The following is a 14991-nucleotide window of genomic DNA, read 5'->3' as shown; positions in this document are numbered from 1 at the left end:
TGTTTTCCTTAATATTTTTTGAACTAGAAAACAGTAAATTTTTAGAAACATGGATATATTAACAAGATGGAGAGCAGTGGCACATGATATTCCAGATTTGCAGTCAAGATGGTACGGCTGAGCTGATTAACAAAAAACTTAACCTAGACATGCCAAAGCATGAATTCATTGTTCATACTATAACAACGCATGCAAGTCTGTATCTACCATGTCAGAAATTTCTCTAGGTGAGAATCTATTGTTATAAAGTTGATTGTGTTGTTCATGATTTGATAACACATGAAAAAACATGTGTCGCGCCAACAGAGTTCATAAAACTTGGTCTACAGAATTTGTAATGGCGCAGCTGCTTCTCTTCCATGACATTATAATAAGATTCAAGCAATATAGTGTCACATTCAGGGAATCTAGGATACAATACAATAAACTCGTTGGTAATATTTCCCGGAATCATCAATATATACCACATCGAGAGAAACCTCTCAACTACATTGTCGGTGTCAGCAAGCACTTTGTCTTGGTGGACGACCCCAACCACCTCCCGGCGGACTAAGGGGACCTCCTCCTTGCGAACGGCAAAGAAATCCTCGGTTTCCTTGTCTTCTTGCACCTTGGCTACCTCCTCTTGGACATCGACCATGGCTAACTAAACATGGACCACAACCATGGTTTCCTCCACTCGAACGACTAACTACTCCTAGATAACGACCATGGCTACCTAAGCCTACACATCTAAGATCGAGATCCATGCTTGGACATTAGGATCAATCTCCTCAACCAAATCCTAGGCACCGTGACGACGATGAAACCCTACCTGACCCACTCTATCTCCCTCCATGGTTGCCTTTATTGAAATTTCTTATATCAATTTCATATCTTTCTATCTCTTGTTCCAGTGGTCGAACATATGCTATTCCGCAACGGCTCTCATGCAAACCATTTTAATGAAGGCCCCCAACAGAGACGCATGGAGTGTGCGTGACAAGGAGAACTAAATCTCCTGATCCATATACATTGAATATCTAGTTTTGGCCTGTGGATCTATAAACCTAAACAGAGGGATGACGTTTTCTTGTAATATAAGTACTTTTGTTTACTTTTGGCATTTGTTAGTTTACTTTCAAAGTTTTGAATAATGATCCTTGTGCAATAATAATCTTCATATCTCTCCATACAGGTGGTGGTCTATTCACACCATTGGATGGTCGGTGAACATAATACCCCTAATTTTTTCGGCCTAAAAGAGTTGGCAAACTCGAACTTTCGTATTCCCTGGATCAGATGAAGCCATCAAAAGTAACTCCTTACACCATGGCCGCTACGCATGTATCCATTTCCCGTGGCTAGTGGTGGTAACCTATAAACCATATAACCTCATTTACCTCATATGTTCCTATGACAGAAAAATGACTAATATATATCAAAACATGGCACTGGCTAAATTATTTAGGGAGATCATGTGGTTTCAAATCTGTGGGCAAAAACCACGTGCTAAGGTGGTTTTTTTTTTCAAAGTAGAAACCATTAAAATTGCATGAAATTAATACTAGAATCTATATCTTATTGTAGCGAAATAATTCCTACATCTGGCATTTATTGATTATTTCCAAAATATGAAATATATAGCCTGCAACAATAATAAATGATTGTATCTTGTTGTGCAAGATTTGGAAACAATAAATGCTTGAGATTAATAACGTCTATCTTTTCCAGCCAGACAATTCTACTTTGGGCATTTGTTAATTATTTCCAAAATATAATAGTACCGTTGGTATATCTCGCACCGAGAGCCTGTATTTCTTTTCAAAATTTGAAAACAATAAATGCTCGAGATTAATATCGAATATCTTTTTCCAGCGAATTGTTCTAATTATTGGCGTTTTTAATTGCTTCCAAAATATATGAATAACAAATGCCTAACAAAATAATACCGTTGTTATCTCTCCACGCGCGCGGGTGGTCAGCTGACACCGCCATCACGAGACATGAACGTGCCACCTCTAACTTTTTTTCCCGCGCTCCCGACATGTTTGCGCAATTTTTTTTAAAAATGCATAAATTCTTCGCGCCACGGCACCGCACATAACTCCCGGATCCATTTCCCGCGGGTTCTCTTAAAGTGGCGACACTTAAAAACGACATATGTGCGTAAGAGGTATACATTCTTCGCGCCCCTAGCATCATGCGTGATACCCGCATCAATCTCCCGGGTCCATTACTTCCAATATCTGAAAAAAAAACACGGGACACAATAATACCGTTGTTATCTCTCCACGCGCGTGGGTGGTCAGCTGACACCGCCGTCACGAGACATGAACGTGCCACCTCTAACTTTTTTTCCCGCGCTCCCGACATGTTTGCGTAATTTCAAAAAAAAAATATACAAACCCTTCGCGCCAAGACACCGCACGTAAATCCCATACCCGTTTCCCGCGTGTTTTCCTAAAGCGCGCGGCGACTACGCGCGCAACACATACAAATGGCATATGCGTGTAAGACGTTTTAAATTCTCCGCGCCGTAGTATCACGCGTAACGCCCGTAGCAATCTCCCGCGCGCCCCCTCAAAGACCGACGTATAAACTCTTCGCGCCATGGCATCGCGAACTTTTATCGCGCGCATTATGACATGGGGGCATCCTGCATCAAACTACAACCATTGATCATCCAAAGTACTAAATGACACATTCGTAAAAGATAGTCAGAACAACAACATCATCATCAATCTTGGAGGATCAAGATACAGCCATCATCTAAAGTACTAAATGACACATGCCAATAAGATTTTGGAAAAGATATACACGAGTAAAGAAGGAAGAAAACGCAACGGGGCCAGAGGGCAGAGAGGAAGATTTTACAACGGTCACCTCCAGCTTGCCTCTATTTACATCTCCTCTCCTCTCCTGGCGCTTCTCTGTCCCGTCGCGACGCCCACGGCATTACGCACGCAGCTCCCGACGCAGGCCGGACTGAGGAGCCCACCGCCGTCACCCCCAGCCTTCCACCACCCATGGGCCGCCGCGCGCCGTCGTCAGCGGCGACGTCCTCGCCGGAGCTGCGGAGGAAGCGGACGGCGGCCGCGCCGCCCGGCTCGCCACCGGAGCCGCGGCGCTACTGCTCGATCTCCGACGTGATGCGCCGGTCGCGCCCCGTGAACGCGCCGCCGCCCGTGGCGCGCCCGCGGTACGAGGTGGTCCTCTGCGAGGCCTGCGGCGCGGGGGACCGCGACGAGGAGCTGCTCCTCTGCGACCTCTGCGACCGGGGCCGCCACACATACTGCCTGCGCCCCATCCTCGCCGCCGTCCCGCTCGGCCCCTGGCTCTGCCCCGACTGCGCGCCGCCACCCAAGCCCATCATCCGTAAGCCCCTCCTTCCCCGCCCAAATTCCCGTTTTTCTTTCCCTTCGCCGATTTTCGTTTCGTCTGGCTGACTGTTTTCTTGGGTGGTGGATGGCCGGGGGTGCTAGATTTCCCGCTGAAGCAGAAGAAGATCGTAGATTTCTTCAGGATTCAGAAGGGCGCCGACGAACCCCAGCCGGCGAAATGCGGCCTTCCGCAAGGTAATTTTGCGTTTCTTGGCTTCAACGGTAGTTTAATTGTTGGCTCATGGACGAACCATACTACATTGTTGTCTGCCGGTCATATTATGTTGCAGTGCAAATAGTTTATCTATCTGATATATGACTGATTAGAATGCACATCTGGTATGAGGAAAAATCATATTTTTGGGGTGGGTGTGATATGTTGATTTGGGAATAATTGTTTTGGTTGCATTGGCTAACCGGTCATATATAGTATCCTGCATACATCAGTAAATCGGAATGTGTAGAGCTATCACTGCCGAGTATGCGCGGGAAAGCTATCTCTGCCAGAAATGCGCAGGAAAGCCATTTCTACGGGAAATGCGCGGGAAAATATTGTTGAAGAAAAATATTTTCATAGTAGTGTCACACTCTTTCATTGTAGTAATAGGAATGTTTTGTTGGAATAGATTGGTCATTTCTAGTGAAGTGGGATTTCTAGTTAATCAGCAGTACAGTGAGCTATCACCGCCGCAAATGCGCGGGAAAACTATCGCAACGAGAGTTACGCGGGAACCCGCTATTGCGGCTGGAAATCATTATTAAAGAATCATTAATTTTTCATCTTAATAGCACATTCTTTCATTGTAGTAATAGGAATATTTTATTGAAATAGGTTGTTCAAGCATGTATGAATTGACCGAGTTTATTAATTTCTTGGGATTCATTACATCAGCCAAAATTAACAAACCTTTTGTATAGTTCCATTTAACTATCTCGTTATGGGAAATAATTTGCTACCCACTCAGCTAGTTATGCTCCCCCATCCAGCAATTAGATCAGACTACAGGAGATATGTAGTTATGAGAAATGAATTAGGTTAAATTGGAAGGCGTTTTTTTCACTTCTCTGTAGCACCTAAAATAGTAGGAAAATATTATTTTTTTAAACAAGGGGCACACTTTATTCATACTTCAAAAACAGATACATTGTTTATTACATCATTCAATACTGATGGTGGTGGGTCACCATCCCACAGAAAATTATGACCAGAATCAAAGCTTAATCTAGCTAAATTTTGCGCCACCTTGTTGCCCTCATGTGGACAGTGCTGAAAGGATATTAATCTAATACGTTGTTAAATCTGAAAATAATCCGCTTATATAGCAGTTTATGGAGTCCATATCTCATCAGTTCCGTTGCAATCGTTCATCAGCTCCAGGTTGTCAGACTCAACAATGGTTGGCGAGCATCCTATATCTTTCAGCAAGGTCAAACCATATCTCAAAGCCAATGCTTCTGCAGTAGACGCATCAAGAATATTCATCAAAGTCCAGACCCCTCCCGCTATTGCTTGTCCACAATCATTCCGAATGACAGCTGCAGCTGTCCCTTGACCATTAAGAAAATAGGCTGCGTCCATATTCAATTTATAGTGACGAGGTGGAGGCTTACACCATGAAACCTCCTTTGGATTTGCTGCAGCTGTCCCTTGACCATTAGGAAAATAGGCTGCGTCCATATTCAATTTATAGTGACAAGGTGGAGGCTTACACCATGAAACCTCCTTTGGATTTGTTGCCACCGAATCCAGATAGTGTTTGGATAGCGAAAGCTGAGTTTGCTGCAGGAGCTACTCGTTCTCCTTTGACTGCTTCTCGTCGCTGTCACCATATGTACCAAGCTGCCACAGCCACAGTTCCCTTTGGCCCTAGCTGGCCAAGAATTGGTGACTTAGTTTTGGTATCCCGCAATATTTCCGCCAGGATCATGCCTGATCGGTCCACCTCTAAAGCCTGATTGATAAAGCCATCTAAACCCAGAGCTCGCCACACTTCCTTTGGTTGTTTGCATACAAAAATCAGATCTCTAATACCTTTGACTGCTTGCTTTCAAATTGGGCATTGTGGTGATACCTTGATGTGTCTATTCGTAGAATTCCCATTCCAGGAACCAAGTCATGCAGCAAGCGCCAATATTTTTTTTTTTGATCTTGGCCGGTACCTGTAGTTTCCATACAATTTCCCAAACAGGATAGTGATTCGCTGTACCTTGACCATCTTGGCATCTTACTCATCCTCCAAACTGATGAGTCCATTTAGTATAATACGCAGACCTTACAGAAAAACTGAAGCTTTTAGTTTTATGCCAAGCAACAAAATCCTCTTCCAAGTTTGAGCTGATTGGAATCTGTAAAATATGCTGCACTTCCAAAGGATTGAAAGTAAGAGTTATTTTGTCCCATTGTCCAGTAGCTGGGTCAATTAGTTCATCTACTGTACGTAACAAACTCTGACCAAAAGGAGTGTCAATTTTCTGAGATAAACTTCCTGTGATCCAATGGTCCTTCCATATGTTAATGCGCCTTCCATTCCCTACCCTCAAAATAATGGCCTCTTCTAAAGGTTTGTAAACCACTGATGATACTCTGCCATGTGAAAGAATAGCCCTTCTTTGGTCCAGCATTTAGCAAGTTCCCGTCTGGAAAATATTTGGCAAGAATAACTGAAGCACATAGGGTGTTTGGTTGACATATTAATCTCCAAGTTTGCTTCCAGTATTCCTATTTCTCACTGATCTTGGCCAAACGCATCAATGTTTTTAATGTTCCCATGTGCCATACTGAATAAATAATTGAACAAAATTTACATATATTAGCCTGTCTATCCAATTAAGCTGCTGAAGTGTCGTCTTAACAATACAATTTTACTTCATGCTTGTACAGATGCTAAGAGGCGAAGGAGGCGTTCTATTGTTATGATGAAGAAGAAACGGAAGATGCTTCCATTTGTCCCAACTGAAGACAGAGTTCAAAGGCTCAAACAAATGGCTTCTGCAGCCACTGCTTTGACATCTTCTAAGATGGAGTTCAGCAATGAGTTAACTTATGTTCCTAGTATGGCCCCTAAATCTGCCAATCAAGCAAAACTGGAGGAAGGTGGTATGCAGGTTAGTTTTCTACTTCTAACAGTACTATATTTTTGGACCTCTTAGTGCCTAACGATAGACTCCTTGACTTTGAAGGTTCTGACGAAAGAGGATAAAGAAACCATAGAACTTTGCCGAGGCATGCAGAGAAGAGGAGAATGCCCTCCGCTTCTTGTGGTTTTTGATTCACATGAGGGGTACTTTCCTTGATTCATTATACTTGTAACATTTTTATATTTTTCAGTACAGAGGAATTGAACTAATACATCTTTATTTTCAGCTTCACTGTGCAGGCTGATGGGGATATCAAAGATATGACCTTCTTAGCGGAATACGCTGGCGATGTTGATTTTCTAGAGAACAGGGCAAATGATGACTGTGATAGTATAATGACCCTGCTGTCAACAGCTGATCCTTCCAAGAAGCTTGTTATTTGCCCTGACAAACGTGGAAACATAGCTCGCTTCATTAATGGCATCAACAACCACACTCCGTAAGTACTCACCACATATCCTTGTGTTAGTTGGATTTTTTACACTATGATCAGCATTTGCGTTGTTATGCATCATTTTTTCCTGGCAATCTATTTTCTTTGTGCATTCTTTCAGAATTTGTTTCAAATTATCTGTATTATGCTCTGAAAGTGAGCAAGTCCTATATCAGTCTAATATTTTGTTTAACACCTGCAGAGATGGCAAGAAGAAGCAGAATGTCAAGTGTGTGAGGTACAGCATCGACGGCGAGAGCCATGTCCTGTTGGTGGCCTGCCGTGATATCGCCTGTGGAGAGAAGCTGTACTACGATTACAATGGACATGAATATGCGTACCCAACGCATCATTTCATTTGACAGTTCCCAAATTTTTTGACATGCCCAACATTCAGAAGAGGATAGGGATTAATGGCGGCATTTTCAGCATTGCCGGCGAAATCCAATAACTTATATACAGTTTGATTTTCAGAGGGGGTCCCCGGATGGTGGAAAAGGATAGGTGCTGGTGTTGCGTTCATTTGGCCATGGAGAGAAGACAAATGGGATCTCATTAATTTTTTCATTTTTATTGCGTAGTTCCTGCTCACCTTGAGTCTTTCAGGGATCAATATCCCTTTCTATAGGAGTATATATATCCTCCCATGTCTCTATATCTATCTATGAGTAGTTGCTCCCAATTAGAGGCACATCTGAAATTGGGAAAAAAAATATTTCACCCCATTTATTGGGTGGTGGTGCTCTGTTAAATTTGTGTAATCGGATCAAATTCTTATTCAAATATTTATACCAGTGCAAATGTGTTTTTTATGAGTGATGTGATGTGGCTATATATGTGCTTGTTATTTTTCCACTTCCCAATGTGCAAAACAATATGGCTTACCTGGTGATCCTTAAGGTCGAGCTTAAGTTTAAGTGTAAGTTTCCTTAAGCTTATTTTTTTTCTCAAGCTTGTGTGGGCTGTCTAAAAGGAACATCAAATAAATTTCCTCTCTCCTCTCTTTTGTGAGTAGCATGCTACCAACGTGCAATTACACAAACGAAATTTGAAGTTCTGCAAACGATTGATGACAACATAGCATGCTCTTAGAGAGAAAAACTTGGGTGATGTTTCTAGTTTTTTCTCTTGATTTTCAGATCTCTTGCTCTTTTTGGTAAATTACAGTTGTGGCACAACCCCAGGGTTAATAAGGTTAGGGTTTTGGTTCGTGTCCAGACCAATGAAGTTGCTTTGGTCCCGGGATCGCTGGTTACGGAAGTTGTTGCTAGACTTGAGATATGGGTAGGTCATGGACTGTTCCGGTATTACACTATGGCTCTTGGCAATGAGGATCCGTTACCACCTTTCAACACCCCGCGTATGACCTTATCAGCTTCCTTTTTTAACTGTTGCTCAGCAATTTAACCTCCAGTACCAGGAATGGCGGCAACAGAAACAGGCTGGTTAGAATCTGAATGAAAATCAGCACCATCACCATGGAGTAATAATAATGGTTGGGGCGAGTGGGCGTTCATCAACTTGTGCCTCCTCATGGTGGTCTCATTTGATGTGCGCCTGTGCAGAATATCTCTAGTGATCCAATTGAGGCGTGGAATGATCATGTTCACGAAGTGGAATCTATTTTTTTTTTGCAAAAAGTTCCGATACAAAAAACTAAATCTAAAAAGTTCATATATATAAAAAATGTTCAAGTTTTTAAAAGTTTACATTAAAAAATGTTCAGATTTAAAATATGTTTGAATCTGAATAAATTTCGAATTTGAGAAAAGTTCAGATGTGAAAAAAGTTCAAAATTTGAAAACGTTCAAATTTCAAAAAAGTTGGATTAAAAAATGTTCATATGTCAAATATGTTTGAATCTGAAAAAAGTTCGAAGTTGAAAAAAGTTCAAATGTGAAAAAAGTTCAAAAGTTGAAAAACTTCATGTTTCGAAAAGTTTGGATAAAAAGCTTTGATTGAAAATATGTTCGAATCTGAAAAAGTTTCGAATCTAAAAAGTGTGACAAAACCGAAAATATCAGAGAAAAAACGAAAGAGAAATCCAGTAGAATATAAAGAAAACTAGACCCTAAAAAAAGAAAACCATCTATCTCGCTAATGGGCTTTCTCCGTCCTGTGCGGAGCGCCAGGTTGCGCCCGCATTGGGCGGAGAATTGGGTTTGCCCCCTGGGGAGCGCCTATCTTCCACCTTAAGCGGGAGCGCAGCATCGCCCCGTTTAAAAGCATCTCCAACGGGGCGACGCATTTCGGACACCCAAAATGTCCGCGCGTGTCCGTTTGTGTTGACCCAAATGGTCGAAATCGACCGCACGCCCGTTTATGTCGGGGGTGCGCTCAGCGGCATGACGCATTTTTTACTATTTTGCATTTTACAACATAAAAACATAATTTACATAGTAAAGAAAGGAAAATAAAATATAAAAACTAACGCCTTCGCCTATTCGTCGTCGTCGATCAAGACGAACTCCGATACTGGCCACGACCAGTTGGCAACCAGCGGAACATACGCCGATTCCGCCGGCGGTGGTGGAGGTGGAGCATCCCACGCTGGTGGTGGAGGTTGAGCAACCCACGCCAACGGTGGAGGTTGAGAAGCCCACGCCAGTGGTGGAGGTGTACCCATTCACGGATTGTACGATGAAGGTGGAGGTGGCGATGGCGGTTGGGGGACCATGTCCTCGAGCGCCCGTCATAGAGCCTCTTCCTCCGTGAGGCCCGGCGGCATGATGCCGATGGCGGGGACAGCGGCGGCTGCACCGGTCGGTCCACCTCCGAGACGAGGACGCGGAGCCTCGCGATCTCGTCGTCGGTCATCGTCGCAGGATACTCGAACTTCCAGCCCTCCGCCATGGCCGCCTGCCATTCGTGGAAAATGTAGGCGACGTAGTCGTCGCTGTCGTCCTTGGTCTCCTTGTTGTGGTAGGCCAGCGCGTCGCAGTCGTTGTCGTCAAGCGTCCGTTTGCGTCGCCCTGTGGCTGCTCCAAATGCGTCCCACTAAAGGTAATATTGTTTTCTTTCTCTTTTCCTTTCAGTTTTTATTTTAATAATGTTTAAAATTGAACAATGCTCAAATCTAAAAAAATATCTAAAAACGGTCGGATACAAAAAAGCTAAATCTAAAAAAGTTCACATTTTAAAAAAATTCGAGTTTTCAAAAGTGTACATTTACAAAATTTCAGATTTAAAATATGTCTGAATCCGAATAAATTTCGAATTTGAAAAAAATTTAGATGTGAAAAAAGTTTAAAATTTGAAAAATTTCAAATTCCAGAAAATTTGGGTAAGAAATCTTCATATTAAAATATGTTCGAATCTGAAAAATGTTCGAAGTTGAAAAAAGTTCAAAGGTGAAAAAAGTTCAAAAATTGAAAAACTTAATGTTTTAAAATGTTTGGATTGAAAACATGTTCGAATTTCAATAAAATCCGAATGTGAAAATTGTGAAAAAGCCTAGAAAACTAGAGAAAAAACAAAACATAAATCCAGTAGAATATAAGAAAAATAGAATCTATATAAAAGAGGAAAACCTTCTGCCTCGCTAATTGGTCCGGCCGAACCAACTCCTCTCCTGTGCGGAGCGACAGATAGCGCCCGCATTGGACGGAGAATAGAGTTTGCCCCACGGAGAGCGCCAATCCTACGCCTTGAAGCAGGAGCGAAGAATCAATCGCCCCGCATAAGGCTCTTCCTCCAAGGCCGCTCCATATGCGGCCCAATAAAGGTATTTTTTCTTTCTTTTTTTCCTTTCAGTCTAGATTTTAATAATGTATAAAATAAAATAATGTTCAAATCTAGAAAAGATATAAAAAGTTCGGATACAAAAAAGCTACATCTAATAAAGTTCATATTTCAAAAAGTTCAAGTTTTAAAAAGTTTACATTAAAAAATGTTCAGATTTAAAATATGTTTGAATTTGAATAAATTTCGAATTTGAAAAAGTTCACATGTCAAAAAAGTTCAAAATTTGAAAATGTTCAAGTTTCAGAAAAGTTAGATTAAAAATATTCATATTTAAAATATGTTGGAATCTGAAAAATGTTGGAACTTGAAGTTCAAATGTGAAAAAGTTCATGTTTTAAAAAGTTTGGATTAAAAAAAGTTTGATTTAAAAGAGGTTTTCATTTCAAAATGTTTGAATTAGAAAAAAATTCAAATCTTAAAAGTGTGACAAAACAAAATAAAAAATAGAGAAAAAAGGAAAGAGAAATCCACTAGAATATAAGAAAACCGGACCCTAAAAAAAGAAGAAACCTTTTGCCTCGCTAATGGGCCTAGCCCAACTTACTCCAACCTGTGCGGAGTGACACATAGCGCCCGCATTGGGTGGAAAATAGGGTTTGCCCGCGGGAGCGCCTATCTTCCACCTAAGCGGGAGTGAAGCGTCGCCCCGCTTAAGGCTCATCCTCTAGGGCCACTCTAAATGCGGCCCAATAAAGGTAATATTTCTTTTTTTTCCTTTTAGTTATGATTTTAATAATGTTTAAAATCGAATAATGTTCAAATCTAAAAAATCTGAAAAAGGTCGGATATAAAATAGCTAAATCTAAAAAAGTTCATATTTTTAAAAGTTGAAGTTTTAAAACATTTACATTTAAAAATGTTAAAATTGAAATATGTTCGAATCCAAATAAATTTTGAATTAAAAAAATGTTCAGATGTAAAAAAACGTTAATTTTTTTTTGAAAAAATTCAGGTTTCAGAAAAGTTGGTTAAAAAATGTACATATTTAAAATATGTTCGAATCTGACAAATATTCAAAGTTGAAAAAAGTTCGAAGGTGAAAAGGTTGAAAATTTGAAAATGTCCATGTTTTAAAATGTTTGGATTTAAAATATGTTTGTATTTCAAAAAATCCGAATATGAAAAATATGAAAAAGTCGAGAAAACCAAAGAAAAATAAAAAAAGAGATCTAGTAGAATATACAAATTGGACCCAAAAAAAAGAAAACCATCCGCCTCACTAATAGGCCCAACCGAACCAACAAACGCCCTGTGTGGAGTGCCAGATAGCGCTGGCATTGGGTGGAGAATAGGGTTTGCCCCATGGGGAGCGCCAATCCTACGCTTAAGGCTCTTCTTGTAGGAATGCTCCATATGCTGCCCCAATAAAGGTACTGTTTGTTTGTTTCTTTTTTTTCTTTTGGTTTAGATTTTAATAATACTAGCACACAATTCCCACGCGTTGCTGCGGAAGAGCAAGAACAGAGATTGTGTTTCGTGCAGTGGTACATTAATTAAATCGAAAGAACAACATTTAATATGTTTAAATTTGTACGTCGATTTAATCAAAATGACATGTAGTCATGGTCATATCTGTTGTACCATGCAATAGTGAAAAAATGGTACTAAATCAGTGACAATTTAAATTGTGTAATAGTGAAAACTATGATGATGTCAAGCATAACAGCAAATTAAGGTTGTAGCAAGTATTTTACACCTCATGATTAAATCAAAGCGTCTACACTAAAAGTAATAGGATGCTCTTATATACTCATGATATGCAACAAATTAAAAAATTAATAAAGAATGCCGTATGTATGTTTTTGATGTAGAGGCTCAAGGTCTCATCTCCATTTTGAAAAACTCATGATCTGCAACAAATTCAAGGCTTTACGAATACAACATGTTAAAATCCTTTCATTTTCTAGAAATACGTGACAGGAAAAATGTAGAAGCACAAATGTGTACATATAAAACACTATTTGGGATCGCTCCATTATAAAATGTGAAAAGCACGTTGAAATGTGCGACGGGAAATGGAGATGATGCTTGCTCCACTTGTCTGGCATAGAAAATAAGGATAAGGCTTGGCTCTCTCGCCTTGTTCGTTGCAGGGCGCGGAACGGAGGAAAAGGGATCGAGGAGATAGAAGCCTCGCAGGTGAGGTGCCCGGTCTCCATCCCGGCCTCCGGTGTCCGCCCCACCCATCTCCATCTCCTGCTCCGTGCTCCACTTCCGCTCCAGCACCGAGGTCCTTTGCACTCCGGATCATGTCGGCCCCCTCTAGCACTGCAGCCACGAGCGATTCGGGAATCGCTAGGCGCGCAAGCTAGACCGTCTGTGTCCGTAGCGGTGGCGGCCACCTAGCTCTGCCTGACTCCCTGCAGGGCTGCAGATCTCCACGAGCTCCCCCTTGCCCAGCGTCCGCCGCGCCCGCTCGACCCTGTGCGTCGCATGCAGCCGTGTTGTTCCTCGTGGCCCTCCGCCCGAGATCTTCCTCCAACCAACAATGCCGCCTCGGCCAGCCTCCTCCCAGACATCATCGCCTCTAGCCGCGCCGGGCGACGCAGTACGACAGTAGACGCCGGTCGACGAGTCGAAGCTTGCCTATCAGTTAGCCAGTCTCCTCTGTGTCCGGCAGCAGCGCACCAGATCGCAGTGGCGGCAGGCGCACGACACTGCCTGATCGACTGAGGTAGGCACACGGCAGCGTGGGCTCACTCCCCATCCCTCTCGAGGGTGTTTTTTTTTGAACTCCTCTAGACGGTGTTTTTTTTTAGAAAGGGCTACGTGTTCAGCTCAAAGAGATACATTACAACGCACACACGCTAGAGCCAGCTCGAAAGATCGAGAAACGCCACGACCCAAGAACTTTGCAGAAAGACCCTCCAAAGAAACGAACATTACAAAGAAGCCCGAAGCCAAACTGCAACCAGCCACTCCTCCGCTCACCGCCGGCGAACACCGGCAAGGAACACGACGGAGCCATATCGCCCAAACGGGCTTTAGGAGCCGCATCGGAAGCCCGCAGAGCGCGGAGCTGATAAGGATTCTGAAGACCATCGGCTGGGGATCCACCCCAAGCTCGTCGCATCCCGGACCTGGCGCACCAGATCCTCCGCCTCCCGACCCCTTCCCGACTTGGGCCATCATCGCTTCTCGCCAATCGCCGGCGAAGCCCTCGAACCAGCAAGCCAACAGGTCCCAGCAGAAGCCACCTCGCCCCGCCTCCACGACGGCCATCAAAGAACGCTCCCGCAAGATCAGGACCTGCAAAATCGACCTTATTTGTGGAGATTCGCGAGTCTCCCCTCCCAATCGCATCCGGCTGCGACCATGGAAGCACCACGATGAGGAGGGAGAGGACTCCACAACACCAGACCGTGGTCGCCCGATCCGGAGTCTCTCTCCCGGCATGAAGCCGAGGAAACGGCATACGCCGACACAAACCAAAAGAGCAACTATATAATATCTAGAAACTATCCTACAAACTCCGGCACCTCGCCTCAGCATCACCCCACCGGCATCGCCGTCGAGGAAAGCCTCGGGTCGGCCCGATTCACCGGGGTCGACTCTCAAACTACTGTAGGACTCCCTTCCTCTAGACGGTGTTGCTGAAGTAAAATCGCGGCCTCTCGATATGAAACGGAACGTTATCTCATTTAGCGGTGGCAGAACATGTAATTTCAATCAAAAAGCAGGGGTAGTTAAAAGAGTGCGGATTTTGCATGGATGTATTTTGTACCGTTCGTTCGGATCTCGAGATTCGTGCAAGGAACAGTTGGGTTGAATATTTTCCATCCTTTGGTCAATTTTCCCGTCGCATCACCAGACGCTTTTTCTCTGGCTTTTTCTGAGCTCGACCCGCTGCCTGAGCCTAGTCTCTATTCATGTCTGGGGTAGTAGCCCCTAGCTAGAGACGCTGATGCTGACTCTGCCCAAAAATCACTACTGTCCTCGATTTCCCCATCCTTTTCACTGATTCCTCGTGCTCTTGCCGCCGGCCATCTTCCCCAGGCACGGCGGCTGCTCCGTCGACCACCACGCTCCACCGCGCCGCTGGGAGCATTTTTTCCCGCCCGCCACCTTGTCCGCTGTTGTGGTCGTCAGATCTGCAACGACCATGGTGGCTGCTCCGCCGTGCCTCCAGTCGTCTCCATCGTGCCGCCGTGCTGCCTTGCCTCCAGTCGTCTCCATTGCCCCGCAGTTCCGCCGTACCTCCAGTCTTCTATACTATACATCGACCCCATCCATTCTCTCTCCCCCTCTCCTTGTCTTGCTTCTGTACTGATTGCGACTTGTTCTACGTGCAGGCAATGGCTGCCGGAGCAACTC

At 43.4% G+C, this 14991-nt stretch overlaps 1 protein-coding gene across 1 annotated transcript; it reads left to right on the top strand.

The window, feature by feature from the left end:
- The first annotated feature begins 3008 nt into the window (after positions 1 to 3008).
- On the top strand, positions 3009 to 7724 carry LOC124662231 (probable Histone-lysine N-methyltransferase ATXR5). Its single transcript, XM_047200091.1, has 6 exons — positions 3009 to 3357; positions 3465 to 3557; positions 6244 to 6467; positions 6543 to 6643; positions 6727 to 6939; positions 7136 to 7724. Exons 1-6 carry the CDS (start codon positions 3009 to 3011, stop codon positions 7293 to 7295), a joined length of 1140 nt encoding a protein of 379 aa, XP_047056047.1. The 3' UTR covers positions 7296 to 7724.
- Positions 7725 to 14991: the final 7267 nt, after the last annotated feature.

This window comes from Lolium rigidum, chromosome 6 (genome assembly GCF_022539505.1).
Source record: "Lolium rigidum isolate FL_2022 chromosome 6, APGP_CSIRO_Lrig_0.1, whole genome shotgun sequence".
NCBI lineage: Eukaryota > Viridiplantae > Streptophyta > Magnoliopsida > Poales > Poaceae > Lolium > Lolium rigidum.
This window is presented reverse-complemented; position numbering and strand designations above follow the sequence as displayed.